The 16051-nt window shown below is 32.0% G+C and overlaps 1 protein-coding gene across 3 annotated transcripts in view; it reads left to right on the top strand.

Moving 5' to 3' along the window:
- The window catches only part of LOC106463209, a 42938-nt gene extending 27446 nt beyond the window's left edge, over window positions 1-15492 (top strand). For 2 of the 3 annotated variants that reach the window (XM_022390657.1, XM_022390659.1), the window contains exons 4-7: window positions 2131-2245; window positions 3146-3476; window positions 7420-7572; window positions 15054-15492. In XM_022390657.1, coding sequence (XP_022246365.1) covers window positions 2131-2245; window positions 3146-3476; window positions 7420-7527 — 554 coding nt within the window. In that variant the 3' untranslated portion in view covers window positions 7528-7572; window positions 15054-15492. Of the gene's footprint in view, window positions 1-2130; window positions 2246-3145; window positions 3477-7419; window positions 7577-15053 lie in introns of all 3 variants that reach the window. The other variant, XM_022390658.1, reaches the window with a different exon arrangement.
- Window positions 15493-16051: the final 559 nt, after the last annotated feature.

Genomic DNA, 16051 nt, shown 5'->3' with positions numbered 1-16051 from the left:
AATTTAGTTTAGAGGATGGAACAGTCGAGATGGGCCAATAGGTCCGATGTTGTCCCAAAACATTATATTATATTAATATAGTTACACAATTTTAAGTGTTTATATTCATAATTTTTAAATATTAAATTTGTGTATTATTATTATTATTATCAGTTTCTTACAACTATTCATATATATGTGTTTTGAGAATATTATGAGTAACATGGGTTTAACAGTCTTATACTCATTTAGTAAAACTAGGCAAAGCCTAGTAGGTGTTTGTACTATTACCTTGACGATCTTTTAGACCTTTCTTTAAAATCCAGACTGAGCACGGTTTAAATTAAGACAGTTTAGGCTTAGATTCTGGTAAATGCTGCTGAAGTCTAAAATGTAAAAGCTAAATTATTGTGAACATAGATTATTATTATTATAATCAGAGAGTTCAATTTTGGGAATGTGTTTTGAAAAATCATAAGCAAAGAATTTAAGTTGTTACTTGCAGGTATTAACCTCAGAATAATGTTATCAGTATAACGGAATAAAGGATTGTACATTAAGAGTGTATAATTTGAACTGGGCATATTTAGACATTTCAGACATATTCTATTATGTGCTGTCTAGGCCTAACATTTGGATCTAAATGCATAGCATTTATTCGTCATTACAGTTAACAGGTATTTTTTTTCAGAAATGTTACTTGCAAGTATGAAAGTAAATTAGTATAGGAAATAAAAAAAAATGTACATTAGAATACAAAATTATTTTATTATGTATTTCATTCTTATATATTTATCATTATTAAAATCTGGAGTATGTATACAAGTCATGATATTTTTATTTATTTATGTTAATGTACCTTTTATACCAAGATTTCTTGATTTCATACTTGTAGGCAACATTAAGCTTAGCAGTGAAGATTCATACTTTCACATTTTGTATTTTTAAGGTTTTTTGAATGATAGTTACTTTAACAAATAGCCTTACTATATAACTAATAATTGTATTAACTGTTTAATGTATAATGGAGATCTTATGATTTATTTTGATAATATTATATAACCTAAACCATTATTTGACCAAAGTGTGTTTATGTGTATCCCCTTATAACTGGCAAACTGCTCTGCTTGACTGATTATCACTAAACCTGACATATACACTTAGGGTCTCTCCTGGGGTGACATAGGGGGTGTTTAAATATGACTCCTATAACACCCCTTGAGAAGATCATTGGATGGAGTAGATCCTATGCCAAGTAGTAGTAGAAGAAATTATAGTATTAAAATTATTTTATTGGCATTGGATACAATTGTTAAAAAAATAGCTACACAAAAACAATTAATATTAAACTAAATGTAAAAATATAATGTGGCTGCCGTTAGCCGATTGAATCTCTGTAGTCTGTGGTTTGGGATTAGGAATAGCACTGCACTAACTGGAATTTGAACTGACAAACTTGCTGTCTCCCATTATTGAAGGGAAGAGAACCTGTGCTGAAGTCATCTACCATGTAAATCATTTCTAAAAAACAGAGAAACCAGAGTCTCTAACTATTTGGTGCCCATGCATAACCAATGTGTCAAAAACTCATAAAGAGAAACTTAACATATTTTTCAGCAAATGTAAAAATAGACATTTCTATGGCTAAGCATGTTACCATATGTAGCAATTTGTAGGGGCAAGATTAGCATTGTTCAAGGTTGGGGAAGAGTACTTGTTTGTATAGAACTAGAAACTAAGGACAGAAACCTATATTAAAGTTTATAAAATTTGTATGCATAAAAGGTGTTTATATATGTGCACATTATCTTCTAGGATGACTTAGAGTGTGTGACCTGCATATTATATTTTATTGAATTTTTCTGAATCATTGTTATAGTATATCTGGTTCTGAAATACATCATATTTCTGTCATTGTACTGTAATAATAATAATAAAAGAAGTGATATTAAGTTTTATAAAAGTTATCTAAATGTGTTGTGTCTATTAACATGTAGGTTATTCTATATAATAATTTACAAACATAAACTGTACAATGTGAAAAGTATTCATTCCTTTTAATTTTTCTTATATTTGTAAATAAAGAACTGTACATTGTATACATATTTATTATTTACTAAAAAAAAAAATAATTTTTTGTTTCTCGTATAGAATCTAAAACCAACAAAGATGTGGAGAAAGATGGTGATGCAAAGGTGTTTACTCGAGATCACTTGATTTTATTGATAGTGTTTATCCTTGTTCCTTTGCTGTGTTGGTGTGGATTGTAAGTTTTACTTTAGTCTGAAACAAATTAGAAAATATAAAAAAATATAACTTGTGGTTCGGTTTAGTCCTGTCTATGAACAATGTAGTCAAATTTAGTTGTTCACAGTGTTTTATGCTGAATTTCAAAACAGAAATAATGGGAGCATAAGTTACTGAACAGGTTTTGATGAGAATTTTTCCCCAATTTGAAAGAATATTATTTTAGTAATTTAACAAAATCTATTATGTGATCATTGAGCCTAGATTACTTTTGTAAGAAAGTACAAGACTTTAAGTACTATTTTTGTAACAAATATGATACAAGTTGCTCACTGAGATCATGGAAGATATTAGCTCAATTGTGCTAAGGAGTGCTCATGGTAAGCTTAAGTGAGTAATCTGTCACATTTATATTTTTAAAAAGAGTAAAAATGAGCCACTTAGTAGCTAAGCATGCCTAATCTTTCTATATTTTTTGAAACAACCAATACGGTTGATTTATGGGTTCATATAGGTTTGGAAAAATCTTTGAAATTTGTAACGGTTTCTCAAGTCCTGGAAAGAAGTTCAATTTGGAAAAAGTATTCAAAATTTCAGTGAATTTCTGTAACATTAATGTTTACATTGTATGCTGACTACACATTTCTATGATAAATTCTAATAAAGAGGATTTCAGTTAGATAAAATTTCATGTTTATGAGTGAAATTATGTATTTTCATATTTTCATATTTCTCTTTTAGGAGGTCTGAACATTTGTTACTTGTCCAAAATACTGAAGCAGGAGGCAAAAGTAAAAATTAAGAAGGAAAAACAGAAAAAACATTTGCTTAAGAAATACTATATGAAAATGCATTTTTCATTATGAATATAGAATATTTAAACTTTTACAAATTAAAAATAAGTTTGTTTGTGTCCTAGGCATTCCTACAGTGAGGGTTCATGTATGAAAAATGGAAATTGTGAGTGCAAGATTTTGAAGTCCTGTTGGGTTGATAATGGACAAGTTGTGGAATACACTAGCTGTAGTCAGGTGGTTACACGCACAGATGGAGAAGAAACTCAAGCCAGCATTAATGTTGACACACCTACTTCACATGCCAGTCAGTCACAGCCCAATTCATCCATTTCTGAAATGTGCCCATCTGTAGCACAGTATCCAGTGGTCAATATGACAGGAGTTGTGGTTCAAGTAAAAAAATCTCCTCAACCTGCCAGACCCCCAAGATATGAAGAAGTTGTAGTTACAAATGTATGTACGGCTGAAATAGTTCTCTTTCATAAAAAATGTTCATAAAACATTAACAAGAAGATTTAAGAAGATCTACACGATGGGCATTTTGAACTGATGCCATAATCTTGTTTTGATAACTCAAAAATCACATTTTAACTAACTCATAAAAAGCCATAACAGTCGAATTACTTTCAGAACTTGTTAATCTCTTAAGTTTTTTTATTTTATGTTGGACCAGATTTTTGGTTGTGTAGTAGTAAAGTTTAGGAAAGTAACTAATATCACTGGTTTTTATTGTTTTTCAGTGTTCATGAGACATCATATCAGTTTAATATTTTGTTTGGAACCAGGTTTTAATGTACTTATTCAGGGTGTTTTTTATCGTTCTAAACCCAGTTTATCATTATGTTGGATTTCAATGAGAAGTATAAAAACTTTATTGAAAAAAGTAGAGTAAATTTGCTTGACATTTACTAGATGTTTGAAGCCAATAACACTGTTTCAGTATTACAATTTTAAATAGTTCTAAACAGTGTTTAGTAACTTGGTTATACTTTGAGAAGTAAGTGGGTATGTTCTTTGTCATTAAACAACTTGTCATAGCTTATTTAGAAGATATTTATTTCCAATATGGTACTTCTCTCTTCACACAAGATTAGCTATTCTTGTCTAGTGCTGCCCTCTATGTGAAAATTTTTTCTTTACCCATGTCACAAGCCTTCTGACCCCCCACCGTATTGGAATCGAAGAATTCCAGCATGTCTCTTATGCGTCGCTTCTCCACCAATAGGAGCATGACATACACGACATACTTCTTGTTTGGCAGCGTTTGAGCTCAGACGTATACCTTTTGTTTGTTAAAGTTTCACATTCATCTTTAGTATACTCGTGAAGAGGTCTTCATTTATTTTCATTTCTAGTTTTATTAAGACTCTTTCTTTACTTCTCTTTAATCCCAGTTTATTACCTTCTTATTTTTACTTTCACTTTTGGTTGATTCTGCCTCATTATTAATTCCAAAGTTCATGTCACCACTTCAGGGGTCACACCTGCAACAAGAGCAATGTCTCAGGCCTCAGGTGTGAGTGACCTGATGGGGGAGTTATCTGCATTTATTCACAGGAAGATTGAATGTTACATGGGTCAACCTCTGTCTCCAAGTCTCACCCCATTTCCTCCCGAACAGGCTGTTCTTGTGCAAGCAGACGAGGTCTTGGATTGCCTATTTCCACTTCTTGACTTTGTTGTGCCTTTCCATGTTCCACCTGAGAGTCAGTTAGGCCTCATATAGTCTTGTTGGATTTCGTTTCTCAGGTATGTGACATTTTATCCATTTCCCTTATTTCCTATGAACTATTTCCTTCCTTATTCCATGAACAATCTTCCCATCCCTATTTGGTTTTTTCCCCCTCTCTGGATATTTGGGTACATGCTGAACAATTTGGCTCTCAATTAAGTGATGGGATTAGCATGTCTTGCCCCCCATGGGCTTTGGATCAGTTTGCTCTTGCATATCATAGGGCAGACTGTCCTTTTCTGGACCAAGATTTGTTAGGTCCCATTTTACCTGTTTGGGGTGTTGTGCCCAAATCTCCAATAAGTCTGACACATGCCCAATTTTCCATCTTACTCTCAGAACTTTTTTATGGTATCTCTCTACATCTCTTCTCTGAGGCTCTCCACCAAACTCCTGGGGGTTTCTGGGGACATCCTCTTCCTTCTTCCACGTCTGTTGTCTGGCTCTAGCTTTACATGCATGGTTTCTCTGTTGTTGGTGGCCTTCTAGGTTGTGATGCGACCTTAATTTGCATCTGTTTCCATAATATTATATTTGGGATTTACGTATGGCCCCCCATTTCTGCAGCAATACATCTATGACATGATCCCTGAGTCTTTGGAATGACGAGTTACATCAGTCTACCCTTGCCAACCATGTTGCCCATTTGTCTCAGTCAGGGCCCAATATGGCACCTGTCCCTCCCCTTCCCAACCCTTACCTGTCCCTTCCTCCCAGGGTGCCTTGTCTTGTCATTTTCTTTGACGATGCACGTCACCAACAGTATCGGTGACTACCCTTGGAGGGTCTTCGGCTTGCTGATTTTCTTCCTCACTGGCATCAAATCGTCAAGGATCAGTGGGTTATTCAAGTTTTATCAGAAGAATTCGTGATTCTGTTTTTGTCCCCCCCATGTCTCCTATACCCATTTCCTAACTTCTGCCTCAGGAACCCATGGCCAGCCAGCATCTGTTAGAGGTGGTCCATTAACTACTATCTCAACAGGCATCACATCTCAATCGCTTTGTTCAACTACACCTTTTTACCATGGAGTTTTTTCTCACCCTACTGTGGGTGTTTTCTCTGGGCTTATGGATGGCCAAGATGGATGTCACCAATGCTTATCTCCACATCCCTATATCCCTACGGTCTCATCTGTATCTTCTGTTCATCCATCAAGGAGTGGTTTATCAATTTTGTGCACTACCTGTCGGGCTTGCTTCCACTCATGTTTTCTGTTGGGTGGTCTGAGCTTTTTCTTACCATCTTCATGCTCTGGAGTTGCAATTCCACCATTATATGGGTGACTGTCTTCTTCTGGGTCATTCGGAACTGGAGTCGGCTAGCCATACTCGTCAGCTCTTTCTAGTGGCTGCTTAGGTGGGCTGGTTAATGAAAGTAGAGAAATCCTTCCTCCAACCTTCCCAATATCACATCCACTTTGGTATCCTTTTCGACACTCAGTCAGGCCAAACTTTCTCCTCTATGACTCTAAACAATGGAATTGTCAGTTTGCCATGCCCTTTCAGCTCCCTCACTTTCTGCTCGCGAGGTTCTGTCGCTTGTGGGGATGTGGTCTTACATGATGTCACTGGTCCCCCTCAGTTGTGCACATATGAGATCCCTTCAGTGGGCTCATCGTGATCAATGAAACCTTGCTCAGGATCCCTTGGCAGCTCCTTTTACCCTTCCTTATATCTTGATAGTCAATCTGCATTGGTGGCTGGACAAGACCCATACATTGGTGGGTGTCCCAATTCCTCGTCCGGATTTACATCTTTTCATGGACACATCCCTTCAGGTCTGGGGTGCATGGATCAATCGCCAGGAGGCTTTGGGTTGTTGGTCTGTAGATGAAAGGTCCTTGCATATCAACATCCTCGAGCTTCGGACTTTGAAACACTTCCTTCATCTCGCCAGACACTGTCTGGTGATGATTCATTCTGACCGTTCTATGGTGGTATCACACATCAATCACCAAAGGAGCATCCAGTCAAAATCTCTCTGTTTTCAAACGTTGGATCTTTTATATTGATCCCACACACACACACACACACACACACACACACACCACATTCATCTTATTGTGTATCGTGTTCTGGGTGCTTTCCACCCTGACCAAATATATCTGATGGAGTGGTCTTTAGATCCCATAGTTTTTGCAGTGACTTTGCAATCTGTGGGGTTTCCCTAAGTAAATGCATTTGCCACATACCTCAATCACAGGTTACCCCTCTTTTGGTCCATGGTACCTCATCCCCAGGCTCTGGCTGTCAATGCCTTCAACCAGGAAGTTATAATATTCCTATACTGAAAATGTATTCCCGATAGGTACTTCCCTCTACTCACACTTCCCACCCTTCCTCCCCACTTTACTCTGGTGCTTACATCTTCTGCCAAATGTCGAAGTGATAGTTCAATAGAGGCGTATAAAAGGAGTCACGTGGAGAAGTGATGTATGATGATTTACATGAGAGACATGTTGGAATCATTTGATTCCAATAGGGGGGAGCAGAAGGCTTGTGGCATGCGTAAAGAAAAAATTGCATATAGAGGGCTGCACTGGACTAGAATAGCTAATCTTGTGAGTGGAGTGAAGAACCTATAGAAACTACATTTTCAGTATAGGAAAATTATAAATTTATGAATTCTCAAAAAATAATATATAATTTTCTCATTATTCAGGAGGAAGTTGGGCCTCCCCCTACTTATAATGATGCTGTGAATATTGAAGGTGATACAATAAGGCAAGTATGGCAGACCATGCTTGTGGTTCATCCAAGGTATCACTGACAGTATACATATTCAAGAAAGATGTATCTTTTAAAAGTTACCTGTGTAAGTAAGTACTAAACTACTAGTATAGAAAGTGATCATTATTTGTGCTCAAAATATATGTGAAAAACAACATGAGACGATAACAAATACAAAGATTTGTTTTGAATTTATTGCTCAGTTAGCATTTAATAAAAGTTAATTTTAGATAAATCCAGTTATATGGATTACATTTTAATCAAGTATTTCTGATGATAATAATTGTTTTTGTCATTTTGTTTATATTTGTTTACCGAGAAGTTTGTGCAGTTGTAAATGTTTAGATTTAGTTTTTGAGAAATACCTATATTATTGTTATAGTTACTGTTGACATAAGTATTGTTTGAAAATGTTTTATTTGGAAATTGTTGTGTAGTATGGTTTATAATTGATACATTGATAAAAAAAAACTTTTTTTTTTTTTACTAATTTAAAGCTACTGCAGTAAGGTACAATATTTTTTGATTGGGTATGAGGTTTCAGTTGCTGGTGAGATCATTCTCCAGTACACAGATTTTAATAATAAAGCGGTTTTTGTATTTAAATCAACATTTAACAGTGTAACAATATATATATATATATGTTGTTAATATTGATTTAAACACAAAAATGTTAAAAGTTGTGTACTTGGGAATTATCGCACTAGCAATTCAAATGTAATACCTGATTTTTCCTTACTTTAAAAGCTATAACTTGTAAAAAGAAATTGGTAAGTAAACTCAAATAAAACTATTGAAAACAAAACTTAGATTTCTTGTCGTAACAAAATTGCTCATATGATTGTTTGAAAGAGTTCAAATGAATACAGGTTAATTAAAAAATATATCCAATATTTAGAATAACCACACTTGTTGTAGAAGTACTTGTCGTAGGAAACACTGTCACCAGCAGCATATCCAGAATCATAAGTTTTATTCAGCAAAAGTTTGAACGTGGTTCAGGATGTTTCAAATCTCTATTATACAGCAAACTTAAGTTGCTATTTTTTTATAAACTAGCCGATTACTTTTGTTCCTGTGTATTTTCTGCCTGTTAACAATATCAGATTGTTGATTTTAATTTTAATAAAATGCTTGTCAGTATGCAGGAAAGTGCACGATTTGATTATGCTATCAAACTAATGGCTGTTTTACTTTGGTGAAAGGCAATTCCACAGAGAGATTAAATGTCTGATTTCTGGTTGGCAAGATCTTTTGACATTGCACCAGCAGTTGTCTACCAGATTAGCCTGTAAGATTTTAAGGATCTGAAAATGGCCATTAGTTATAAAATTGTGAAAATCAGTGAACACTTACTTTAACAAATGAATGAGTATAGTAGCTTTATGTAGGGATAAGGTTGATATCTTGTGAAAGGTTTTAAAACAACTTTTTACAATGTCCAAACTTTCTGAATAAAGCACTTCTGGTAAAATTTAATTTTCCTAGAATAAATTGTTTTTAAGATGAAATCAATTTAAATATTTAGGTATTTTTTATAATCACCTTGCAGATTTGTTATTTTATTCACTGATCTGCTCTTTAACTGTCTTATCATGTTTTAACAAATTCATATTGTAATTAAGAAGTGCATGGCACTGAAACTGTATCAATTTTTTTTCATTCTATTTGTTTCTTATGTGATTTTTTGTTATTAGATGTTTTAGTCTAATGTAATGTCTCAGATGTGTATGTTGCACCATTTTCAGAGAGGATGATAATATGTGTTTCTTTTTTCTCTGATATACGTTTTGATTGTGTTTTAAGATTGACTGTGATGCTGTTTCTCATGTTTTTTTTATGCCCAAAAATTTTAGTCACACTTCTCTTGCAGTTAGTTAGAGTATGTTAAGAATAGGACTACACGTATAAGCCAGAAACAAACACTAACAATAAATTAAAAATGTATTGGCATTAAAATGGCAAAATTTTGTTCACAGAAATATAAACTTATTTAGAACACCATCATAGTTTTATTGAAAGTATCATTTCAGATCATTCAAAATCCTATTTTTATTATAGCAGTTTAAATTTTTATAGGAAGATAAGCTTAACTGATCATTTAGGTTTTCAGTTACTGTTCAGTTGAGAGGATTATAACTTCCTCTTCCTAACGTTGAAAAAACTTAACTTGTGAATTTAAATGAAGAAATAGGAATGTAAGCTGGAAAACTGCATTTTTAATACATTTACAAATAACTTGTCTTCCAAATCAGTTTTTTTAAACTAATAACATGTATATTATTACATAATTCAATTGTTTTTGTTTTCAGGAAACTTGTATACATGACTAAATTTTTTGTAATGTTACTTTTGTCTGCCAAACTTAAGGGAAGTAAAAATATAACTAGTGATTAGAGCTCAAGATGTTGTTTATATATTATTTTATTCATTTCTTGTCATAAGACCAGAATTATTATACTGTAAGGTATCATGAAAATGCTTATATTTCAGGGAATAGCTCATATGTGTTTTCTATGAGAAAAATAAATTTTCTAATTATGATGAATGAAAATATCTCTACAAAATGTATCATTATTAAAACAAGATTATAATTTTTAGGTAGTATAGTTAATTGTGTGTGTGTGTATGATTTAGAAGTAGCTTTATTGAGAATGAAGCTGCATATTTAACATAGGTTATTGTAGGATTATTATCACGTATCTAAGTCTGGAAATATTAAAATATTGTTTATAAAGTTTAAAATTCTCATTTTAAACATTGTCTGTCTGGTGTTTCAATAAATTGTTTAAGATAAGATATTATATCTTTTAAAATCAGACTTGAGTTTAATATAAAGTCGTTTTAGATAAAAAAAAAAAAAGGAAATTATGGAACTTAGAGTGACCATAGATTTAAGGTTGTGGAAGATTTTGTGTGAAAGTATAAATATTAAGTCAGGTGTTGTTTTAATTTTTCTGAATATATCTTCTAAACACCTTGAGTGCAGTTTACTCTACAAACAATTATATTATTTACAAAGACAGTTATTGAAAAGGGTTCTCGGAAGATTGTATGTTTTGGCTTTCAAAGGTTTACTAAGCTCATTCAATGAGGCATACACCCCTTATCAGTGTCCTAAGATTTTTATCTCATACCTTTTTCCTCTGGAGATGTGTGGTTTATCTCTGCTGCATCTTTGACCTTTTTATTTACTGTCGCCAAATACCACTTTTATTAGCTCATGAGTAGAACTCCAGATTTTCTCTAAACTTAATTCAGTTCAATTAAATAGTACATATATTTGAGAAAACGTTGTTCTCATGCACGCTGACAAACACTAGTACCATAATCTAAGAAGCAAGAAAATTTAGTTTTTTGAATATTATGTGTGATATGAAGTGTGTGAACTAAATATTATTTACTTAAGATTTATATATAAACACATGCCCAGTGACAGAGCGGTATGTCTGCGACTTACAACGATAGAAACCGGGTCTAGACACCCGTGGTGGGCAGAGCACATATAACCCATTGTGTAACTTTGTGCTTAACTTCAAACAAATATATAAACACACATTGTCAGGAGAAATGCTTTTCAAGTCATTGAAACTATTAGGTAAATATGATTAAAAATTAATTATTCATAGTTTTTCTTGCAGTTCTTCTGAGGTTACTTTATCAGTATAAAATATATTTGTTGTAAATTATTGTAGTAAATTTTAATCGTGTTAAAGATCAGGGTGTGAAATTTCGATTGTTAAACAGCATTTATCATCAACAAAATCTTCTTAGTGTTCCAATCAAGTTTCATGTATAGTGTTATTAATAGTAGAAAAGTGTATGCTGAAAGAGAACTGTTATCAAAATACTTACTGTAGGTAAATAGAAATAGTTATTAATCAGTAGCAGGTTTAATGCCAGTCACCATTTGAAGCCAAGTAAACTTTGTTGAAATGTAATTGTGACATCCATACAAATTTTTAAAAATTTGCAAGAAAATCAAATCTTTTATATTCTTTGATAGATATGTATGGTGATATATTTGGTTATTTTCTATGAAGATCAGTGGAGTGAACGTTTCTGCATTTTTTAGGCCCTTTCTTCATGCTGTCATATTAATCCTAGTTCATTGATACTAAATACATTGATCTTTTAGTTGCTTAAGTAACAAACTAATCAAGACCATGTAAACAAGTCTTGAAATAGTTTATCTACCTCATCTTTATCCTAGTCATTAATTAGATTGGTCTAAGCATGAAGCATACACGCATTAATATGGATTTGTTTTCTGTAGTGTGTTGTCTTCTCACAGTCACACTTAAACTTTGATTTTGACTTTAAATGCCATTGAATTAACTTTCTATACATCAGATTTAAATCAGAAGGTGAAATATTGTAATTAACAAAGATAGATTTTATGCCTAGATTAGGTAAAACGTCATGCTTAACTTCCTTATATAAGAAACCAAACTTGCATATAATGTTGATGTTGTTAAATTTTTAAAAAGAAAAGTAAAAACAAGAATGATAGTAAAAGTTCTTTAAGTGGTTTGAAAAACTTATGTTGCACATCACCTTTTTGTTGGTCAAAATTAACAAAAACAAATTACACAAAAATGTGATTTATTTCTTGGTTTAATTTTTTATAGCACTTAACAGGTAACTAATAATATCTATATAGTGATCCCAAAGTAAGGGTAGCTTCCCAGTAAATTAGAAAGGTATGTCTTATGTCTATTTTACTCTATAACATTTCTTGTTACCTCTTGTTAGTTACATCTGTTCTTTGAAAGATCATGTACTGAATACTGAAACTCCATTTTACATTGCTAGTCGGTTGTCTTTGCAAAGCATTAAAGTATGCTCATTAAAGGATCCTTAAGTTTTAGGATTAGTAGAATCCTTTCATTATCCATGTGGTTCTTTAGATCTGAATAAAGAAAAGTTAATTCAGATGGTAAGCACATCCTCCTATTGTTCTTTTAAATTACAACATTTTAAATGAAGTTATTCTACATCTTGTAAAGCCACTAATGGCTTATTAGCATGAAGAAAAAAATTGAAAATGTTAGTCAGGGTGTTTTCTATTCCGGAAATGTAAAGAACAAATATATTGTGTTAAATATTGTAATTAAACATCAAATTTAACACTAGATTTCATAACGCATTCAATAATCAATTTCTGCTTTCCAATGCAAGATGTTTTCAAAATTTCACAATACAATCTATCGTAAAAATCACAAATTGTCTTGTCTTATCTTTGCTCAACATGTTGCTAAAGTGCTATCAAATTTTGGTTGTCAACAAAATTTTCAAAATACTTGGCATTTTGTGTTCAGTTTATGGATGTGATCACTCAGACTAAGACATTTGCCAGTGCTTCTGCCATTTCTAAAAGTTATACATACCACTATTTATTTCACTCTGAATATAATGATTGCAAGATTTTTGGATATGCACTTGTGTGATTATAAGTGCCGTGTTTGGTTCATTTAAAATGAGATAAAACAACAAATAGTCACATAAAATAGTGTGTATAAAATCAGTCATGAATGAAACAAAATCTATTAAAAGCATCCACATTCAGTCAGAAACAGTTTCTCACCCAACTTCTCACATTTTTAAAGTTACTATTGTTAGATTATATTGTAAAATGAGCTCTTTCTAATGACTATACACAAGTGTATGTAACATCTACATGTAGGCTATAAAGCTCAAACAAATCTGTTGAAGCTGGACATAGCACCTGTCAGGGGTTGAACAGATTTATTACTTGTGTCAATTGTAGTCATTCAGAGAACTTTGAAATGTGCGAGTCAACTACCATTGAAGATACAGAAGTAGAGAATTTTCATAGCTTGTTGGTCATGTGACAATACATCTAAAGTTTTAAATAGTTTTTAAAGGTTTACTTTGAAATAAAGGACTTAAAACTTAGATAAAATAAAACATCAAATCATAACACATTACAACATTAATTTCATTCATATACATTGATAGTAAAAGTGTTTATTTCAATTTTGAATGTAACACAGTGACTTGCATAGAAAAGCATTTAAAGGGGCACCCATTGCAAAAGGGTTAAGATATCCGATTATTAATGTTTATTCATTTGTATAAAACCGTTTGACTCGTACTTTAAAAAACTAGTACTTGAAGATTTTTTTTTTTTTCATTCATTGGCTTGATGTTTTTCCTTGGGCTCCAACAATATGACCTTCAACAATATGAACCAAAACAGAAGATAATCTTTACAATGTCTGTAGCTGTTTGCAGTAATTTATCTGAAACTAGAAATTAATGTTTATTTAGTATCAGTTTTGCTAGTTAACTTTGTTGATGATGGACGTTAATTAATGGTTTAATAAAAGTTGCTAGATTGTGATATTTGTTTTCTTTTTAGTTTGTGTGTACTTATTGTTTAGTGGTGCTTTAGACTGCATAGAAAATTTCCATTCATAAAGTTCGTCATGAACTTTTATAAACTACTTTATGCTAACATGTAAGCATAAAACTGCTCAACCATCATCATCCAGTCATTTGAGACAAAATGATCAGGAATGTATGTCATTTTCCACTTACACATTTGAACAAAGCTTGGGTTTCATTATTATTTGCCAGGAGCATAGTGAAAATGTTTTTCAGAAACTTTTACAGTAATTGATCTCTGAAAATATGCCCATAATATTTGTTCTTTTCAAATGAGTAAAAAACTATGTGTAACAGTCTGTATGATTGATTATGCTATGTTCTGATGAAAAGTTTTATTAGTACAATGATAAAGTATGTTACAGAAATTTTAATCTTTATAACGTAAGTTATTAGGTTATGTTCATGAATGAGAGAAACAAGTGAATGCCACACAACATTTTATATTTGACTGGCATTCCTTTAGTAAATTTGTGTACGTAGAATGATTATGATATAGAGATTGCTTTTATAGTGTAATTATTTTTAATATCTATTTTAGACTTTTATGATGCAATGTGACTGGTTGCTTAGAAATATTCTTGTGACCACTCAATTATTTGTTTTTTTCAAAAACATACTGCTACATATAGCAATTATATTAAGCATATATATTGAGTGATTTAATTTTAATGTGTAATGGGCATATTCTTTTGTTTGGATGAAATTGATAGATTAATGCAAATAGTATGAAATATTAACATGAAACTTTCATTTTATACTTGAGTATTATCTTTTAGAAACTTAAATGATAATAAATAGTTTTCTGATTTATAAATTTGTAAAAAAAATAAAAACAGACAAATTAGTTAAAAGGTTATTTATAATTTTTACTTATTGGAAACTTAAACCATCTAAATGCCAGGGCAGAATTTTATAAAATCTTCAGAAACATTTGGAATGTACTGATTTTATAGTATAAAATTTTGGTAAAAATAGTAAGGAAATTAAAAGCATATTTGCTTGTTACTTGTAATGTGTGGGAAGTTGCAAATACATTATCTCTCTTGGAACTAAAGTACAATTGAGAAAGAAAATAGAAAACTTGTTAGTGGAAGTAATTAAAACACATTTCACACCCATTTGTTATACCATATATTTCTTATATTATTGTAGTGTGAAAGTGTGAAATAACATTAGACAGATTGATGTTGTGCTGCAGTGGGTAATGCTGAAAGCCATCAACAGATCTTTTTTATGACATACTCAGAAGATACACAGATTTTAGACATTGTTATTAATCAGTTTAATATAGGCCATTTTGGGTTAAATGTGCATCATGTAGCATTAAGATATCCATGTGGTCAGTGAGGAAATATTCTACAGCTGCAGAGATTTTTGAAACTGAGCTGGTGGTAATTTTGTCTATATAGAAATGTAGAATAAGTGAAATTATATGGGTCTACCCCCTTGTTAACCAACTGTAAATACAAATGGTGTATGTTGTATTATAAGTATTACCTCATTCTGTAGTGTGTTTCTGTGAAAAGTGATTTTATGTAGATTTTTCTATAATCAAGATTTTATTTTTTGAGAAATAAACTTTTTTGAAACATCTGTTGCAAAAACTCTGTTATTGTAAAAGAAACAGTAAGTTTTAGGGTATGAAGAACCTTACCTGGTTGAGCATATTTATGAATGATATACATGTATTTTTGATATAATATCATAGTAACATTGATAATAGCTTAAACTACATTGTGGCTCAGTGGTAAGTCTGCAGACTTGTAATGATAAAAACTGGTTTTTGATACTCATGGTGAGTATAGCATAGATAGTGTATTGTGTAGCTTTGCACTTAACAACAAACAAACTAACAATTACACAGCTTTTTTTTGTTTTGTTTTTTACTGGTCAGTGCAATTATCCAGTGAATAGTTTCTACCCATAGATATATGGTAACATTTCAGTTATATTTTGTTATTTTATGCTGTATCTGCCCAGATCTTGTGCTAGAAAGCAGAATTTTTCAGACTGTCTGAGTTGCAACATACAATGCTTATTAGTTTACCTGATTTGTTCTAGTAAAAAGTATCTCTGGCAGCAGCATAAAATATAGTAGAAATCCAAACTGGGCCAGTAGGGATTAGTGGTTTAAATTATTATGGTACTCT

The sequence above is a fragment of the Limulus polyphemus genome, unplaced genomic scaffold (assembly GCF_000517525.1).
Source record: "Limulus polyphemus unplaced genomic scaffold, Limulus_polyphemus-2.1.2 Scaffold1349, whole genome shotgun sequence".
In the NCBI taxonomy this organism is placed as follows: domain Eukaryota; kingdom Metazoa; phylum Arthropoda; class Merostomata; order Xiphosura; family Limulidae; genus Limulus; species Limulus polyphemus.
This window is presented reverse-complemented; position numbering and strand designations above follow the sequence as displayed.